The 19411-nt window shown below is 47.5% G+C and overlaps 1 protein-coding gene across 1 annotated transcript in view; it reads left to right on the top strand.

Moving 5' to 3' along the window:
* LOC138452889 (cathepsin D-like) overlaps positions 1-19411 on the top strand; it is a 229166-nt gene that overhangs the window by 78201 nt on the left and 131554 nt on the right. Inside the window, exon 2 of the mRNA XM_069605235.1 lies at positions 7008-7167. Within this exon, the coding sequence (XP_069461336.1) occupies positions 7008-7167 (160 nt within the window). The remainder of the gene's footprint in view (positions 1-7007; positions 7168-19411) is intronic.

Below are 19411 nucleotides of genomic sequence, written 5' to 3' on the forward strand. Positions count from 1 at the left end.
AAACAAAACCCTCCAAAACAGGTAACAGCCCACTATAGCACCGCCCGCCCTGCCCCCTGGTTGCCAACTAGCTGCACCGCTCTACTGGCAGCCCAGCAAAAACTGGGCGGCCCCTTTAAGGCGCCTGCCCTGCCCCCTCTGACAGGAGGCTGTCACTGCGCCGTATATTCCCCACAAGACAGGGCCGCCTGGGCTCTGCTAAACACACCCCCGCAACCAAGACGATCCGGGCAGGGAAAACCCGGCGCCGTGGGGAGAGAGAAATGGAAAGTGTCCGCGGCTCCCCAACAGAAAAACCTGATGTGCAGCCCCCGCCAGGCCTGCACTCCTCCCCCACCCGCGCGATGGAGGATGAAGCCCTAAATGGGCCTGAAGAGGAGAAAATCCCCTCTCCCTCAACAAGACCCCGTTCCCCAGAAAACCGAAGACTGCGCAACTGAAAACAAACCCGCCCCCACGATCCCGCCGCCCCACCGTGCACGGACTCCAACGGTAGCTCAGGTAAGGAGGGGGGGGTTGGGTAGCTTATTTACGCGACTCCCCACTGGGCCAAATTCGCCAAAACAAAGTTTTTTTTTTTTTTAACTTCTAAATAACTCCTAACTGCCTGCGCCACCCCCAAAATACTAACTAACCCTCCTCACCCACTCTATTCCGCACCAAAGGCCCAGCTAGCTTCAGGGAAGGCTCGGGAGCGGGCGACAGGACTGATACAATCATCAAGTCCTAACCGTCGCCTGCCTCCCGAACCTTCCCTGAGCCCTTAAATACCCCCCGGGAGGCGCTCTGCCCCCACGGCCACTCGCTGGCCGTGTGCAGCGCCAAAAACTCCCCGGGGGGAAACGCTTCGCGTTCCCCCCAGGTCCCGCCTTTCCAGATCTAGCAACACCACTGGTCAGAGGAAGGCCTGAAAGATACTATCTTAAGAAAACCATTAAGGAAGGTATTGCGAATACTGAGAAGCATTGTTCCTGTCAATTGTTCATCAATGGATTTTATCTGAGCTATGTGGAAAACAACTGAAATTGTATTTTTGTTGTACTCTGTATAAACACATCTGTCGTTGAAATTGTCAGAGTCATTTAAAAACTGTTTATTTCATGTTATTCTTTGGACACGTCCCGCTAAAGGTACTTGTAAAACCATCCATTGTTTTCTGCTCGCTTGATGGGTATGGCTCATTGGCTTCTGAAACAAATTGCTTCATGTGGGGCTCTTTATTTGTTAAACATTTTTGGTTCATGGGACTTTTTTCTTTAAGTTCCCATTTTTAGCATTCCTACATTTTCCATCCTTTTTGTTTAAATACATTATTTTTTAATATACCCATCTAAACTGACTTGCACTTCTTCCATTTTATTTAAACTGTACTCATTTTATAACTGATCCTGCTCTGCTTCTTTTTGTTGCACAATGTACACCTGGTCACAGGCTACCAAGAGAATTCTTTTTTTATGAATTTAAAATGTCAACACAAAGATATAAATATAAACAGAGGCGTCTTTAGTCTCGGGAGGATAGCTCAGGGGCAACGTGCTCGCCTTGGAAGCAAGATGACACGGAGCAACACAGGTTTGATCCTCGGGTCCGCGCTTAGAAACCTCTGGGTATTAAGCATGTTATACATAACCTATCATATCAGACTAAACTGAGTAATTTCATGTGCTTCTTTGAGTGAATGCCAAACACATTTTCGGGAGGCAAAGATATTACTAAAAAGGACATGTCACCCTGTTAGTCCAAGAGGTGGAGAAATGGCATTTAATATTATGCAACCAGTATGACATGCCAAGTCTTTACCACTATATTTGCAACATTAGGTTCTCTTAGCAACTGTATACCACGCAGAAGCCTCGCCTATCTGTTGGTTTACTTTGGAGGCCAGATGGGTATCCATCCATTCCAAGGTTTTCCCTCCTTCACAGGGTGATGCTAAGTTTGACACAGGCGACAAAGTGTCTTGTCTTCTGTTATCCTCACTCCAATTCATCCCAAAACCGCCATCTTTGGAAGTTCCTGCCACCTCCAACAAAACTCCTGCTCCCAGCCAGCACTGCTCTCAGCTTTCCCACAGACCTGGCTTCATTCAAACCACCAGTTGGGACAGTGGTCTCAGATCACGTGACTGGGGTCCCAAAGCTAAAAGCAGCAGCCATCTTAAGGTGCCTTTGCCCACCAGAGTGACCAGCAACAATTCTTGATGCCAGCCTGCACTGCTCACAGTTTCCCATGACTTGCCTCCATTCTAAACACTAATTTCTCCTTTCCTGTTACTCTCTGGCCGGCCTCTCTTGGCCCTCTTCCTGCTCCCACCTGTGAGGCTAAAACCCTTGGGGTCATCTTCAACTTCACACTTTCCTTCTCTCCTCACATCTCTGGCGTCTCTAAGAAGCCACACGACCAGCTGTACCTCCTCAGAGGTATTCTTCGTTTCCTCTCCTTCCCCCAGAAGCTCACTTTCTCCAGAGCTCTGGTTCTCTCTAGACTGGACTACTGCAACAGCCTCTTTCTAAATCTGCCTGCCTCTACTCTGCACCCTCTGCAACTCATCCAAAACAGGACTGCAAGACTTGTCCTTGGCCTCAAGCCCAGGGATGGTATCTCTCCAGGACTGAAATCTCTGAACTGGCTCCCAGTGGCGTCAAGGATTAAGTTCAAAACCCTCTGCAATGCCCACAATGCCTTCTGGGGCCCCAATACCTTCAACTCTCTCTTCCTAAATATCTTCCTTCTCCGGCTCTTCACTCATCCGCCTCCAACTCCCTCAGGGTCATTTGTTTCTCCAAGCAGCGAGTTGGTGGTAGATCTCTTTCTTCTGCTGGGGCCTCCCTCTGGAATAGCCTCCCTGTCTCTCTGAAACTTGAGTAGAACCATCTCCGGTTCCGGAAGCAACTCACGACCTTCCTCTTTGCTTTTGCTTTCTCCCTTCCTTTCCCCTGTTGATCTCCTGGCTGAATCTGAAACTGCACTGGCTACCTAGTTACCCTCTGATCTCGGGCCCAGGTCCCCCCCTCGCCAGCTGCACACCTGGACTGCCCCCCTGGCATCCCTTGCACTCTGGGACTTCTGTATCCCTACAGCCCCTATTAGCTCTTGACACCGATGTCTACACTTATTGCACTTGCCACCAGCTGGCCGCACTTTTATTTATTTTTTATGGTCTTATTTATTTTACTGTTATCCTATGTACTGCACAGCCCCCCCTTACCCTTGCACTTTTCCCCTTCTTCCCTCCCCTGCACTTGCGTGATCTCAATGTCACCTGGCTAATAGGATCGCTGTCTCTGTCTTCCCTCTGTTTGCCCTCCCTTGCCTCATCGCGCCTTGAAACACTTGTGTATAGGCGCGTTATAAATGCCATATCATATCATATCATAATTAGGGGCACTAGTCTCAAATCAAATCACAGTACCGGGATCCTGGAGCCGAACACAGCAGTCATTTTAAAGTGCCTTTGCCCTGTCACATAGTTTAGAAGCTCCATTTGGGTGCCCAGCACATGGGTGTCTTCAGTTAAGGATGTTGAAGTAAAGGGAAATCTCCCAGCCTTTTCCCCTAAGCCTCTTGCCTATCAGCCTTTGTTTTGCTGTGTCCTGTTACTTGTCCGTAAGTACCCATTATTGCTTCTTCCCAGCCTCGCCTTCACCATGAAAATCCCATGCTATCTCTTCCTTTTCCTTCTACTTCTATCTGCACTCTCCTCTGCTCAGAACCACCTTACCTCTCTTCCCATCCCTATCATTTACACTCCTTGACACCACCCCTTTTCTCGCTCCACTACTCTCAGCATTCACAAAACATACTCCAACCCCAGCTTTCATTACTCTTCCTTTGCAGGCATACACCCCCAGCACCTCTCTATTTCTCACTCTCTTTCTATTGGAATGCACAGTCTGTCTCTAATAAAACCTCCTTCACCTCTGATTGCTTCCTTTCCTTTTCTCATCACCTCATTAACCTTACCGAAGACCTGGACCTCTCCCTCTGATTCTGCAACCCTTGCTGCCCTTCATGACCCTGTCTACACCTTTACCCACTCTCCCCACTTCACTGGCAGGTGCGCTGGTGTAGGCTTTTTTTTTTCTATCAAACTTCCTATCCCTCTTACTCCCCTATCTTCCTATTTCCTGCGAATTCTCCCTCATTCAAATACACCATCTCCACAATCACTGTCCCCTGCAGCATAGATATTATGCTCTTTTGGACATCTGGTCCAGAAGATTAATTCTTTGACCACCTCTCCCAACTAACTGACCCTCTCCCTTCTGATCACCACCTCATTGTCAGTGATGACTTTAACCTCCCCACTCTTTCTGCTACTCTATTCACTGACCCTAATTCACTTCTGCCTAACCACTCACTCTCTTCTGTCCACTCTCTTCTCACCATTCAAATGGAAACTCCCTTGACCTTATTCTCATCTCCTCTGCCCGGCCTTTAATATCTCCACCATTCATTCTGCCTGCGTTCCCTCTATCGTCTTTACCACAATCTCCACTCCTGTGTCCTCCTCACTCCTTCTAATACTATTGATACTAAGAGCTGGTTTCCCTGCTGCAAACTCCCTGACTTCCTCTCTCACCTTCACTACTCTCTTTCCTCCTATGCTGAACTCTCCTTTCCATCCACTGAAAAAGCCTTCACCAACTTTAACACTGCTCTCTATGTTCCCTTCTCCTCAGCTACCCTCTTTCCACATTTACTCGTAAATCCTCCTCTCCATGGCCCTGGATTAACCTCTCATCTGCACCCTGAAAACAACAATGCAGAAAAAGCCTGACACTCCTCAGATCTCCAACTCTACCGCACTGCTCTTCAAACGGATTCCTCGGCTCTTAACTCTGCTAAAAAGGACTTCTAGCTCTCTCTCATTTCATTTCAATCCTCCTAATTCAGGCGCCTCCTAAAATCCCTTAACTCAATTCTCTCACCTCCTAAACCACCTCTTCTCCTCCACTCTTTCTGCAAATAATCTTGCTCTCTACTGTGCTTCTAAAACTTCTACAATTCACAGTACCCTTACTACTTACCTTCTTTCCCCTGCTCCTGCTCACCGTTCTCCACCACACCTAGCCTCCTCTCCCACAACTATGTCTTCCTTTGCGCCCACCAACCCTGATGAGATTCTTGCCTTACTCATGGCTAACCCTTCCTGTGCCCCCTCTGACCCACCGTCCCCGCACACTGTAAAGCACGTGGCTCACAGTGTTGCTCCACATCTTACTTCACTCTTCAATTCCTCTCGATAATGCTACTTTTCCCTCATCTTATAAGACAGCTACTGTCATCCTTCTCCTTAAGAAACCTGATCTTGATACTAACTGTCCTGCCAACATTCATCCTGTCTCTCTTCTACCAGGCTATTCCAAAATCCTAGAGCGAGTAGTATTCAATCGACTCACTGAGTTCCTTGATACTCACAACCTCCGGGACCCTCTTCAATCTGGCTTCCAACCTCTGCATTCTACCGAGACAGCTCTCCTCAACGTCAGCAACATCATCTCTTCCCCACATCATGCAAACCATTCATCTATTCTTATTCTTCTTGACCTCTTTGCTGCTTTGAATACTGTGTACCATTCTGGCCTTCTCTCTACATTAGCTCTCCTCGGAATCAGAGGTACGGCTGTTGCTGGTTTGCTTGCCCCTAGACACTTTCGTCCTGGAACAGCCTTACCCTCCTCCCCCCACTCCCTTTTACTATTGGAGTTCCCCAAGAGTGTGTCTTTGATCCACTTCTCTTCACTCTCTATACTTCTGCTCTTGGTGCCCTGGTCTCCTCTTAAGACTTCTCCTATCAACTCTTTGCTGATGACACTCAGATCTTCTTCTCTTTTCCCTTCTTATCCGACAGGTTGTCAAAATTGTCAAACTGTCTCTCCACCATCAAATATTGGATGGCGTCTCATTCGCTCATGCTCAACTCCACTAAGACTCAATGTCTCTTCTTCCCAGCCAAACAGACTATCTCTTCCTCTACCTCTCTTCTCTTGTGACTAGCTTCCTTACTCTGCCTCCGCTCGTAACCTTTGTGTCAGCTTCGACCCATCTCACAACTTCTCGCTCTTCATCTCCAAATCCACCACTGAAGCCAGACTCAACCTCCTCAATATCAGACAAAGCTGTTATCTTCTTCCTTTCAATACTGCTAAACAGCTAATCTCCTACTTTGTCCTTTCTATATGTGACTACTATGCCATTCTTCTCTATGGCCTTACCAACTTAGCTTTTTCACCTTTGGACCAAGTCCTCAACTTTTCAACCTTTCTCGCTGTACTTCTACCTCCTCTGCCTGTCGCCAGATTGGCTGGCTATCTATGAAACAAAGAGCTAAGCATAAACCTTTCCTAATCATCTTCAAAACTATCCATGGGCTTGCCCCCAACCTACCTATCTGTTCACCTCACTCCATACACTCACCCGCGCTCGTTACGATCATCCTCAGCTCGCCTCCTTGTCACTGCTGAAGCCCCCTGCGCTCCCTCTCGCTTACTCCTTCTCTTTGCTGCCTTACTCTGGAATGCTCTTCCTCACCTTCTCTCTCTGCATACTACTCCAACTCTACCACTATTTAAATCCAACCTCAAAGCCCTCCTCCTTTCTCAAGAACCTGTTTCCTAGCACTCTATGTTACTCCATGAGCCTGTTTCCCTTTCTCCCCACCCTCAAGGACAACCCTACAGGACTTCTGTCACCGTTCCATCCTTACTTTAGCACTTCCTCCACCATCCCATTCCTATGTTATTCTGTCCTGTCCTCGTCCCTGGTTTGTGTTTCCACCTTCCCCCGACAACATCTGGTCTTCAAGTCAATTCCTCTCACACCATTGTCAAGGACCCTTGTCCTCCACTCTGTTATCAATGTTACAGTTTGTATGCGTTTTTGTGCCAAAAATGCATTATTTTCCTGTGATTTCTATGAATAAATAAATGCATAATTCTTATTGCTGGTCAGAGTGCATATAAAAGTGTGCATACTTATACTTTAATGTGATCGCTCTTTTCCAGAATACCACTAAAGAAGTCCCGCTCCATCCGGCGAACCTTAAGTGAAAGAGGTGTGTCACTGGAAGAGGTGAAGGCTAGAGGTGGCCTGAAAAAGGTTGAGAGTCTCCAACAGAGCTCTGACACTACCCGGTACCCAGAGAAACTGACCAACTACATGGATGTAAGTTCAGCTCTCTAATGCAGGTAGATAGAGCCTTACGAGGGAGAGGGGGAGAGTGTGTGTGTGTGTACACGCGCGTGAGAGCAGAGGGTGCACAGATCATCAGAGAGGTTCAGACAAAGCTAGTCAAATGTTTGTCTGCGAGATTGCCCTCATCGCCAGGATCTAGCCTTTAACTTAAGCATGGTCTCTCTGCAATTCCAGATATGCTGTAGCTCTTCGTTGGCGGCGGTATTGCCAGTTTATATATGGGACATTTTGAAGACGCACAAATGTATGCTGCTTCCAATCTATTTCTAAGTAACATTGCTATATGGGGTCTATGTAGCAATGATATGTTCCTACTGTAGAAAGGAGCACAGACAAAAAATAAATGTGGATACATTCAGAAAAAAAAATGTCAAAAAATAAAAATGGATAAATACAGACGGAAATGGCAGAAAATAAAAACCCTTAAATCGGGTGCCTCGGTCATAACACAATGCAGACTCAGATGCAAGGATACTTTCAATGTGGCTCATGTGTTCCGTTCCCCCTCGCTGCTGACTCCAATGAGATCCCGCCCCAACCGATTGAAAGACTGCTCCTTTTCCATTCGAATTGCAATAGCAACATCCGGATCTACACCAGACATGTCTCTATAAAGATTGGGGAACATCATAGCTGCATTTCTGCTGGATTTGCCCATACACGCCTAGTTAAACATTTTGTTAGCATGGAACATAGTGATATTGATTTGAGATGGTTGCCTCGAGATAGAAGGCACATTTTGAACAAATTCTAGCCCAAAAGCAACAGTATTGGATTGTCACTCTACATGCGATTGATGATGGGTTAAATTAACTATTGGACATTCAGTTTTGTTAAACTGCACGGATTTATTAGGCTGTGAAACTGCTGATTGTTAATTTGTTTCATTGAAATGGTCATTTTATACTAGAATGTTATTGAATAGTATATATTTATACATATTTCATCCATGACTAGATAACTCGTTTTGTTGATGTATTGCTTTCTTTTGCCCAGACAGTCTGTTTTTTAGAACTATTTTGTATCACTATTCCCGACTGACAGCAGGCAATCCGCACGCCATGCATGATGTCAATATGCGCCGCATGGGAAGGAGATTCTGATATATGGGCATAACATATGAATATGATACATCAAATGCAGTTACTTGATCACATTGACGCTTTTGTATACCAGTGATTTTCACCACATCCTAAGAACGCAAATAGTTGGCACCATTAGCGGTATGGTCGGCGGGCCTCACATAGAAAGGAAGTTAGCAGTAATGGCTACCTGTCCACAGGGGGGGGGATCTTATCTGTCTGTGGTTCAGAGGCACACTAGAATGCCACAGAATGTGTACTCTGCTATATGCCTCCAGGTGTGAAGTAGCTTTTTCTAGAATCCGTGTTCCAGGTGATTGCTTGCTCTATGAGGTCCTTACGGAAAATTCTTTTTCCATACTCACAACTGGTAATTTAGCATGTGTAATGTAATGCAGTAATCATTTATACTGCTCCAGTTATCACCATAGTAGTCTTCTGTTGACGAGGCTTAACCAGAGTACATTAAGGTATTCCACACGCGGGATAACGCAGACTTCCAGTAGGACACACTGCCAGTGTAGAGAAGTCGCATTCTGTGTAATCTTCCCATGTACTGTGGGCCAACAGTAGGCCTCAACCGGACACGTAACACCTTTAGGGGGAGCACTGCAGTGATGTCCCCTGCACCCACTCATTCTTTGGCCCCTGTTGAACTTCACTGGCTCGCTCACCATAAGTACCCCTCCCCCCCACTCTCAGGATTCAACTTGTTAGGCCCGGCCTGTTCCTTGATGAACTTGGCCGGTAACCAAAAAGCTATTTAATTTAATTGCTCTCTTGCCAAATTAACATTTCACCTATTTAGATATTTCTTACTTGGATAGCTTAATTTTGCCCTTGCTTATTTATATCGTCATTAATTTACAGAACACTTTAATTATGTAAATACCAGATGAATTAGTTGCTCAAGATTAATGGAAGTATTATTATTATTCTTTTTTTAATTTTGGCCTTGCAGTTTGTGTTTGAATGTGCCCTCGACCTGAAATGACGCCTGTGAATTTCCAACCCATACAATCATTCCAGCTCAGAACATATGAAGAGATGCTGTTATACGTAGAGAGGAAAGAAAGAGACGAGGGACAGAAGAACCCTGAAAGTGAGGTGTTCCTTCCACACTTCCGTGGTTAACATAAACTGGTAGCTCAGCGCGTCCTCTTCCCCAATAAACAAGAATGTAGCTTAACTTTAGCCTGATTGGCCTCATATAATTTCCCCCACGCTCTTTCGACTCCTCCCCTTCCTCCTCCCATTTTGAACCAGCCAACCATGCCCAGCAGCGTAGGAACCAATGGGATAGAGGAATGTTATCCCCACCCACATTCCTCAGTTGGGGAATGCAGTATGTCCTATGCTCATTTCTCTTGGCGGGGAAGATGCTGGAGGATAGTTTCAGGAAGGCTTGATGGGGATTTTCTTTGCCGTGCGCTACCCTGTCCAGCGCCTTGGGTCATAGTCAGCACTGTTGTTCGCTCAAACCACCCTTGAAACAAAGACTGTGCTTTTTCTGCCTAGACAAATAATATCCACTGATCTGTGTGAAGACCCCAAAGAGGGGACATCTTTGGCTAACAGAAAGGCTGCAATCTGAGCTGGTTACAATTTAGGTTTAACATTGTGTTCACATCTCCCTCCCATCCCCACATGCTGGTCCTTTCAGCATGTCCAAGAACTGTGTTAATATGAGAAAGTGATGGATTGGGGAGGGGGAACTTTGGTGCAGTGTTGAGTAGCCAGAGAAAATGCAAACAATTGCACTGTTTGTATTAGCACACTTGATTTTCTGGCGTGCTATTTTACAAATAATATATACATGCTAAATTTAGCCCAGAACAGAAAGTGTACTGCAGTTATTATAATGAATCTGGTAGACATTAACAAAATAACTTGTAATGCATACAGATAGGACACACATAAACATATATTTTTTAAATAAATATGTATAACTACAGGAAAAATGAGGAAAGAGATGGGTAAAAGAGAGAGCCAAACACTAGGATGCCGAGAACAAATACTTTTTTCTATCACTAATTCGATGTAGATTGTGAACAAACTATAACAATTGGAGTGTAGCTCATTTTTTATACATTTCAAAGAATCTAACAATATACATGTTTATGGTGGCCTGGGACATGCGACAGCCAGACCTGTGCAGTTTGTTATAGGCTGGGGTGGGTTGTTTTGTGGCAACGTCTCCATGGTGTGGCTTGTCCGCCTGTGGCGGCTGCTCGAGGGCAATAGCTTCTGGTGAATTGGTAAAGTGAGGAATGTAAGTGTTTGCCCAACCTGGCATGCGCACGAGAGAATAGCGTGTGATCCAGAACTTCCTATAATGGTTGAAATGATCCATTTTATAGAACTATTCCTACTTAAAATGTATGAAAATGTGAATACGCAAGAGCATTTGCAACACATGTTAATGATACTTTTACCCACAATATATGCGGGCATTGGCACTGTAAAACACATTTCATGATGTCAGCTTTGCCCCGGCCTAAAATGTACGTTTTCATGATGCCTTTTACATCGAAATATGCCAGCATTTCACTTTAAAACACTTTTGCTGGATTTGCCAACATGTCAGCTTTGCCCCGCCCTGAAAAAAAGTGCGTTTTCATGATGCCTTTTACATCGAAATATGCCAGCATTTCCCTTTAAAACACTTTTGCTGGATTTGCCAACAACAAATGTCAGCTTTGCCCTGCCCTGAAAAGTGCGTTCTCATGATGCCTTTTACAACGAAATATGCCAGCATTTCCCTTTACATTTTTTTATGGATTTGCCAACAACAAATGTCAGTTTTGCCCTGCCCTGAAAAGTGCGTCTTCATGATGCCTTTTACATCTAAATATGCCATTATTTACCCTTTAAAACACTTTTGATGGTGTGGACATGAAGACTTGCTGCTCCTGGCCTCTGTTCTGATGGCTATGGTACACTCAACCTTGCCTTCAGCTCCCGACACCCGGCAGAGCCTCCGCAGACTGTATGGGAGACCAGCCGCAGTGGCAGACCAGCAGGCGACCAAGAACTTTAATGAAGAAGGCGGATTCGCTTCACTACCTGTTCGCCATCTAGATGGATGCTGGTGGAACTTAACAGCAGTGACCCCCGGGAGGCACGGAGCTGCGCAGGCTACTTGCTGTTGCGCAGTGCAGCATTTTTGACTGGCCCCTGTTGCCCCCCCCTTTACTGACAAGTCCAGAGAGGCAGGGATGGAACCAAGCAGTGGCAGGTGAGACGTCTGGCAGGGGGCTTATAGTCCTGTGTGCCAGAAAGCTGAACCATTAGAGGAAGGTGGAGCTCCCTCCCTGAAGACCTCATTTGTAGACTGGACTGGCCACCTGGCACCCCGAAGAGACACTAGGTGATTGTTTGTGGTAAAGCTGGAGTGTCACTGCAGGAGCTGCGTGCTGCTGGACCATTAATTGTGGATGTTGTGAGTGGCAGGGGAGGCTGGCTGGTGAGTGTCTTTTACAGGCGCTTTCCAACTGAACCCCCCTTTCCTTCAAGTGGTAGCCCTAAGGAGGACATATAACATTATTCCGGGCTGTTATGGACATACTCTTCTGGCCTAGTATTTCGCGTGAACACCGAGAGAGTAAATTGCTCAAACACATCTAAATCAGCAAGGTAGACGCATGGATGGTTGAGCTTCTGATCCTTCTCCGTCCTCCGTACAGTACCCCACAATGCAATGACCAGCCTTGAGCCGATTGGATGTGCGCCAGTCAAACTATTGTGGCCACAAAGTGCGATCTTGCAAGCACTGTGATTGAAGGATTTCAACCTCTGCGTGTGTTCCGCTACTGGAGCTGCCCCATAAACACTCTACAATCCCAGATCCCTCTTGATACAGAAGAAGAAAAAGAAAACGAAGCAGGGGGATATAAGGCAATTCTGGGATCACGATCCAAAGCCTGAGCTATGCAGGTTGGCATCCTGCAGCTATGTCTGCAGCAATGTTTTCTGACATGGTGCTAATGAAGGCCGACCCCACCGCCAACTTAGACTCATTTGAAGAGAAACTATTGCAGACCTGCGGAATCCAGTTTCACCAATTAAAAGCCGAGCTGAGGAGCTCCTTAGCAGAAATGTGCACAGATGATGGAAAGTGTTCACCCAATCGAACAAAATCGATTCAAGACTTATCTAAGAAGAATGATTCAAAGGACGTTCAGCTTGGGAAATCTGTGGTGGCTTGCTAAGGAAATTGTCCTATTTTGTGAAGACCTGGAGCATAGACCACAGAGAAAGAATATTCATATTAAAACTCTGAAGGCAGAGATTCCAAGATGGGTGCCGGGGCAGGGAGACATGTCTAAGTCTCTCTCCTGCCGGGCCGCCGCTAAGCACTACAATAAAGACAGATAAATCACTCAGAAGGCACTGAAACACCTACCCAAGACTCCATTGCAGCATCCGATGCACCTGGCATGAAATAGCCACCTCCGCAGGAGTGGATAAGAAGAGACGCGGGAGCGGAGAAGTGTGGCCGCCCCTCCCCCTCCGAGGAACATCGCAGGACACCGCAGGTGAGGAGGGACTCACACAGAGAAGTTGGCGGCCACATCAGGGAGCCCCAGCAACGTGGATAATACAGGGCAGCACTCGCGAGCGGCGGGGTGCCTCCCCTCCGGGCCACGACGAGCGCGCAGCTACACAGAGCCCTGCAGTGAGGCACGCCATGAAGGGGAAATAATGCAGCGGAAAGGAAACGCGAGGCCCCTCGTCAGGGGAAGCGGGGCTCTGGGGCCCGGACCACGAGGCAGTACGTCATTAGTTGCCAGGAGGCGCAGCAGGTGACCGGCTCCCCCCCCACACATCCCACACCGCAAAGAAGGCACAGGGTGCAATCAACCCCAAGAGAGGCACCTTACTATTGCAAAACACCCCCCAGCAGGGCAGCCCGCGCCACCCATCAACCAGGCCACACAGAGCGGGGCTGAGGGGGAAAAGGAGATCACAAAGTGAGGAACGCCCCCCTGATCTAACCCTCCACGGGTTGGGGGGGTAACGGACAACAGCCCCCAGACCGATCAACAAAGACCCTTAACTGCCAGGGGGCATCAGAGACAGCACCCCCCACTGCCAAAACAAAGACTTACCCCCATCCGCCTCACTTCTCCAAGTGTTTGACCAAAAGGGCAACAAGCGGAGGGCACAGCCCGGAAGTCGCCATAAGGCGCCCTCCCAACCCCCACCAACAGCGGAGCTACCCCTTGGAGGCCATGTCCAAGGCAAAGGGGAAGGGGGGCTCGACACTTATGAACCCACAATCAGCCAAACAATACGCTAATCTCATGCAAATGTGGTCGTCGGATGCTCAGGTACATACCAGAGGAAGGGCACAGGACGACCCCCCCAGGGGACCGCAACCATCCCAACAAATGTCAACCACCGCCATCAAGGGATGACATGCACTCATGGTTCATGGAGCTACAGGTGAAGTTTATGACAACAGTCCAGGACCAGTTCGCCACAATGAATAATGAAATGAAGCAGGTGATCCAAGAAGTAAAGATGGATGTGGCCAATCTGGAAGAGAGGACAGACACGCTTGTGAGAATCGTCCAGAACTCAGAAGAAGAAGCACGGCAAAACAGCGAGACGCTGGAACACCTGGTGAGGCTGACCCACAACCTACAGATCCAATGTGAGGACCTAGAAAATCGGTCCCGTAGATCGGTCCAGGAGGTGTTCAGAGATATTCTTGTGGAGCAAGAGGCAGAAACCATTAGGATCAACAGGGTACACAGAGTGGGCCCAAAAAGAACAGGGGTGCCAGGGGAAAGACCAAGAGATGTGCTGGCAGCCCTCTCCTCATATCCGCAAAAAGAACAAATCTTAAGGAGGGCGAGGCAGTTGGTCCACATAAGGATGAATGGGACGGACATTCATCTATACCAAGACCTGGCCCTGGTGACTCTACAGAGAAGAAGAGAGATGGCTCCGCTAGTTAAGGAATTGGTGGCGAGGGAAATACAATATAAGTGGACGTTTCCATTTGGCCTACTGTTCACTTGGGAAGGCAAACAAAGAAGAGTGACCACTTGTGACAAAGGGCTTCACATAATGGACATACAAGCAGAGGGGGCGGATGGAAGGGGCAACAAGCCAAGTGGAGAGTACCACAAAAGACCAAGAGTCTGGGAAGAGGTTCGACAAAAGAAGAAGCAAAACGGCAGGGAGAGCAGCATGACCACAGATGGGTAGAAGAGGAAAAAAATGACAAGACAAATATGCTGGGGATACACCTAGAATAACAGGAGGTTAGAGAGGTGACCATGTAAAGATATTTGGTGAATGAACAAAACAGCGTCCCAGCAAAGGGCCCCTGGAACTGGAACTCAGGAAGGACAGAGGAAGATGCGGGGTATAAGAACCCCCGCGAAGTTCACACCAAGATCATTGAGGGCTGGCAGCGATAGGCTCAATGCCCTAGCATCCTTAGGTACCCAGGCCCTCCTCGGGACAACAGTTGGTTTAAAGTTTAATGTTGGGGGGGAAGTTAGGAGGACCGGTGGGGAGGGGTGGAGGGGGAACTCCGGTAGAAGAAAGGGAACCTTCTATCAGGGAATCAAAAACACTCACAACGGGCTAACACAAAATGGGGAAACCTAGAATCCTGACATATAACCTAAGGGGCCTGAACTCCCCTGTGAAGATGAAGAAGGTATAGACCTTGCTGAAGAGGGAAAAGGCGAACATTCTTCTAGTACAAGAAACCCACATAAGAGCTCAGGACAAGCAGAAAGTGCATCTCAGGGGGTACAAGATTTGGGCGCAATCTAATGCCACAGATAAAAGGGCCGGTGTGTTGATTGCAGTAAAAGAGGGAGCGGACGTTGTACTTACAGACAAGCTAGCGGATAGGGACGGGAGGTACGTGTTTGCTAACGTTAAGATAGACAGATGCCGCCTTACCCTGGCTACGATATATGCACCCAACACGGGACAGGATGGTTTCCTACGGGACACAATGGGGAAGCTCGAGGGCTTTGCAAAAGGTGAGGTGATATTGGGGGGAGATCTAAACATAGCTTGGCATCCACAAACAGATAGGAGCACGAGGGTCCCCAAAGTCAGGGAGCACCTTCCAAGCATCTCAAGCAAAAGATGGACCAGATGGCACTTTGTGACGTATGGAGGGAACTCAAGGGCCAACAGAGGGACTACACGTACTTCTCACATGTATATAACACAATGTCAAAAATAGACTCTTTCTGGGTGTCGGTGGAGCTCATGAGCAAAATATAAGGAATGGAAATAGACTCGATATCATTATCAGACCATGCCCCGTTATGGCTAAAGGTAATGACCCCAGAGAAGGGGGGAGGGCTCTGGCGCTGGAGGCTCCCACAGGACATTCTCCTAGACCCGATAATGGGAGAAGCGATAACGGACAAGATCACAGAATATTTTGCACAAAATGACACAGAGGATGTCTAGGAGGCATTCAAAGCAGTAATCTGCGGCCAGCTGATAGCACGGAAGGCCACCAAAGACAACCAGAGGCACTGCTGGGAAAGAGAACTTGAAAAGAAAATAAAGGACACACAAGAGAAGTTACTGAACCACCCCTCCAGCAGCCTCAAGAAGGCTCTGAGACATGTACAGGGCCACTGGAAATGCTTCACACCAAAAAAGCAGAGAAATCCCTCCAGTATCTTAAACAACGATACTATATAAAAGCCAATAAGGCAGATAGATATCTGGCAAGGCAACTTCGTGAAAATAAAAAAGACAATGACCATCATGAACATCCGAAACATACACAGAGAAATTCAAACGCACACCCAGGATTTAGGGAAGGCCTTCAGGGAATTCTATCAAAATCTGTATGCAACGGAACACCCGGATGGAAGCGACCACGACACGTACTTACAATCCTTCCCCATTCCAAAAATTCCAGATGAGGACAGAAAGGCACTAGAGAGCCCGATTAGCGAAGAAGAAGTAAAGAAGACAATAGCAGGACTTCCAAATAACAAGGCACCCAGCCCTGACGGCTTCACAGCCCCATTCTATAAAAAATATGCAGACATACTTAGCCCAGTTTTGACGAGACTCTTAAACTCCTTCAAAGAAAACGGAAACGTGACCCCGTCAATGAATGACGCTAACGTACTGGTATTCCATAAAGCAGGGAAAGACCCCTCCTTCCCCGGCTCCTATCGCCCCATAGCTTTGATAAACTTGGACTCTAAGATTTACACTAAAATTCTGGCAACAAGGCTATCCCCACTATTGCCCAGCTTGATAAACACTGACCAATCATGTTTCATACCGGGTAGACAAACACACGACAATCTGAGAAGACTAATACACCGAGTAGAAAAGACAGGCACAGGCATTACACACACCCCGGCAATTCTGCTCTCACTAGATGCCGAAAAGGCATTTGACCGGGTAGAGTGGTCAATACTATTCAAAACGCTAAAGTGTATGGGATTTGGAGATCAATTTATAAGCATGGTAAAAGCCAATTACAACTCCCCATCAATTAGGATAGCCATAAATGGTGAGGTCACAGATAGGGTAGAGATAACAAGGGGCACCAAACAGGGATGCCCTCTCTCCCCCCTTCTTTATGCCATATTTTTGGAACCACTCCTAATTAGAATCAGGGAGTCAGCCCGTATTAAGGGGATTGAAATGGCAGGCAAATAACATAAAGTAATAGCACACGCAGACGACATGCTGCTGGCCTTAGCGGACCCGGGGAGGACACTAACCATAGCAATAAAAGAACTGGAGTCATTCGGGGCAATCTCCGGCCTCAAAATTAACAGGAAAAAGTCAGAGATACTACTTCTGGCAGGTGAGAGAAGGGAAATAGAAAGGGAGGCAGCAGCACTAGACCTAAAAATAGCAGAAAAGGGAATTAAGTACCTGGGTATAACTCTGACACACAAGGTTGACCTACTGTATAGGGGAAACTACCCCCCACTTCTGGAACGGGTAAGGAGGGATCCGGAGCGCTGGAGTCCTCTGACGGTCTCATGGTGGGGCAGAATCCAGGCAGTGAAAATGAACATTCTCCCCAGAATGTTATACTACTTTCATGCTCTCCCAATTAAGGTCCCCAAATCATTCTTCAAGGCAGTATCCAAGGTGATTTCGATCTATATTTGGAACAGGAAACCCCCTAGGATCGCCAGAGCGACCCTCACAACACCAATTAGGGCCGGGGGAATGTCCCTTCCACACTTCCGTAAATACTACCAGGCAGCGCAACTATGGGTACTGAAGGAATGGCTGGGGGAAAACCAACAAACAGTATGGGTGAAACAAGATAGGGCGGTAGCCAGATCCTCCTTGGAGGAAACCCTATGGAAAACGAAACAAAATAGGCACCCTAATCTCTGCATCAGAGAGGTCATGTAGACCACCCTGGAAGCCTGGGATGAACAAACGCGGAGGGGCATCATGACCATAGTGGAAGCTCCCTTCACACCCATCTGTCGGAAACCCCAATTGCCGCCGGGAATGCAACGTGGTGCCTTTGAGAAATGGGAAGCTGGGGGGGGTGCACAAAAATAGGGGAAATGTTACAACACAAAGAAGTTAGATAATTCAAGAGTGTAAAGCTCTACTAAACCTAACGGAGGCGGACAGGTACAAATATGATCAGCTCAGGCATTGGCTGGCGTCTGACCAGACGTCAAATTGGCGGCCACAAGGGACCTCACTCCATTTGAAAAGTACTTAATAACCAACTCGGGATCAAGCAAGTTAGTCTCTTTTCTATATTACTTTATCAACTCCCAAGAAGAAGAAGTTAAATGGGCCTACATGATCAAATGGGGGAAGACACTGGGGGAGGATATCCCGAAACAACAGTGGGCGGATCTGTGGAATAGCATTCCAAAAATGACCCGATCAGTGCAAAAAAGGGAAATGTGGCTAAAAATTGTAACCCAATGGCATTATACGCCGGAGAGACTACACTCCATGTACCCACGAACAGCCAATACATGCTGGAGAGGCTGTACAGAGGCGGGTACGTGGAAGCACATATGGTGGGACTGCCCGGGATCAAAGGTTTCTGGTCTGAAGTGAAGTCGGAGATGAAAAAGATCTTCCCGGATGTGGAGCAGTTAAGGGAGAAAGTGGTTATGCGGAATGAAAGACCAGACGGCCAAGAAATTCAAGAAATCACAATGGAGGAGTTTTATGGGCCTACTCATAGCTGCTTGGGCGACAATAGCCCAAAACTGGAAAAAGCAAGAACCACCACTACTGTATGCATGGCTACAGAAGGTCTGGTCACAATTGACCCTGGAAAAGCTTACACATATCATACAGGGCTCAAAAGAAACCTTCACAAAAGAATGGGGAGAGGTTCTGGAATACCTGCAAACAGACTATATGGGGCAATGGTGCCCACATAATATCAGAATATCAGACATATTTAGGTCATAGACATTCCCAAGAACAAAAGAGACATTGAGAAGATCTTCCAGGGAGGGTGGGGGTGCTGTTTGTATTTGAAAATAATAAAAATATACGTAAAAAAAAACCATATGAAGGCGGGGCGGATGCTAGAGATCTGTCGCTCAAGATGACTGCTTAACCCCATAGCTCCATGGCTGTGGGGACCTGCCGGAAAAAGCAGCTACCAGTATAGCATCATCTGTCACGGGAAAACATTTGCTCTGCCTCTACAGAGCAGCAGCGAGCCGGGGAGTGCTCACAGAGCTGTGTCTTAGATCTGCAACAGAGAGAAATGAGCTGTGGCCTGATGGTCTGGGTGGCCGGCTGTACTACGCAGAGGTGCCCCCCGGCTGAGATGTGAGGAGACTCAAAGGCTCCTGAAATGTTATGAGTAGTCAGTGGCAGCTGAAGCAGGAGTGGGTTTCCCCCTGATCCCAGAGGTAGCTCTCCTGAGCGTGTCATGTGAGGAAGAGGCTGTGATCTGACGGGCACTTAATCGGGATGCTGCCAGTAGAAAGGCTCTTTGGCCAGAGATAGACCCACTTTTGCTGCAACACCTACCCCTCCCACTGCAGTCGGTGGTGCACTTCTCCGGGGGAGAGCATAGCACAACAACAGGCTAGAGGCCAAGTTAGGACTCGTAAGCCTAGTCTGCCTGGATGTAAGAGGGGGAGGAGGGGAGTCCCTAC

The sequence above is a fragment of the Ambystoma mexicanum genome, chromosome 1p (genome assembly GCF_040938575.1).
Source record: "Ambystoma mexicanum isolate Mex_15411 chromosome 1p, UKY_AmexF1_1, whole genome shotgun sequence".
NCBI lineage: Eukaryota > Metazoa > Chordata > Amphibia > Caudata > Ambystomatidae > Ambystoma > Ambystoma mexicanum.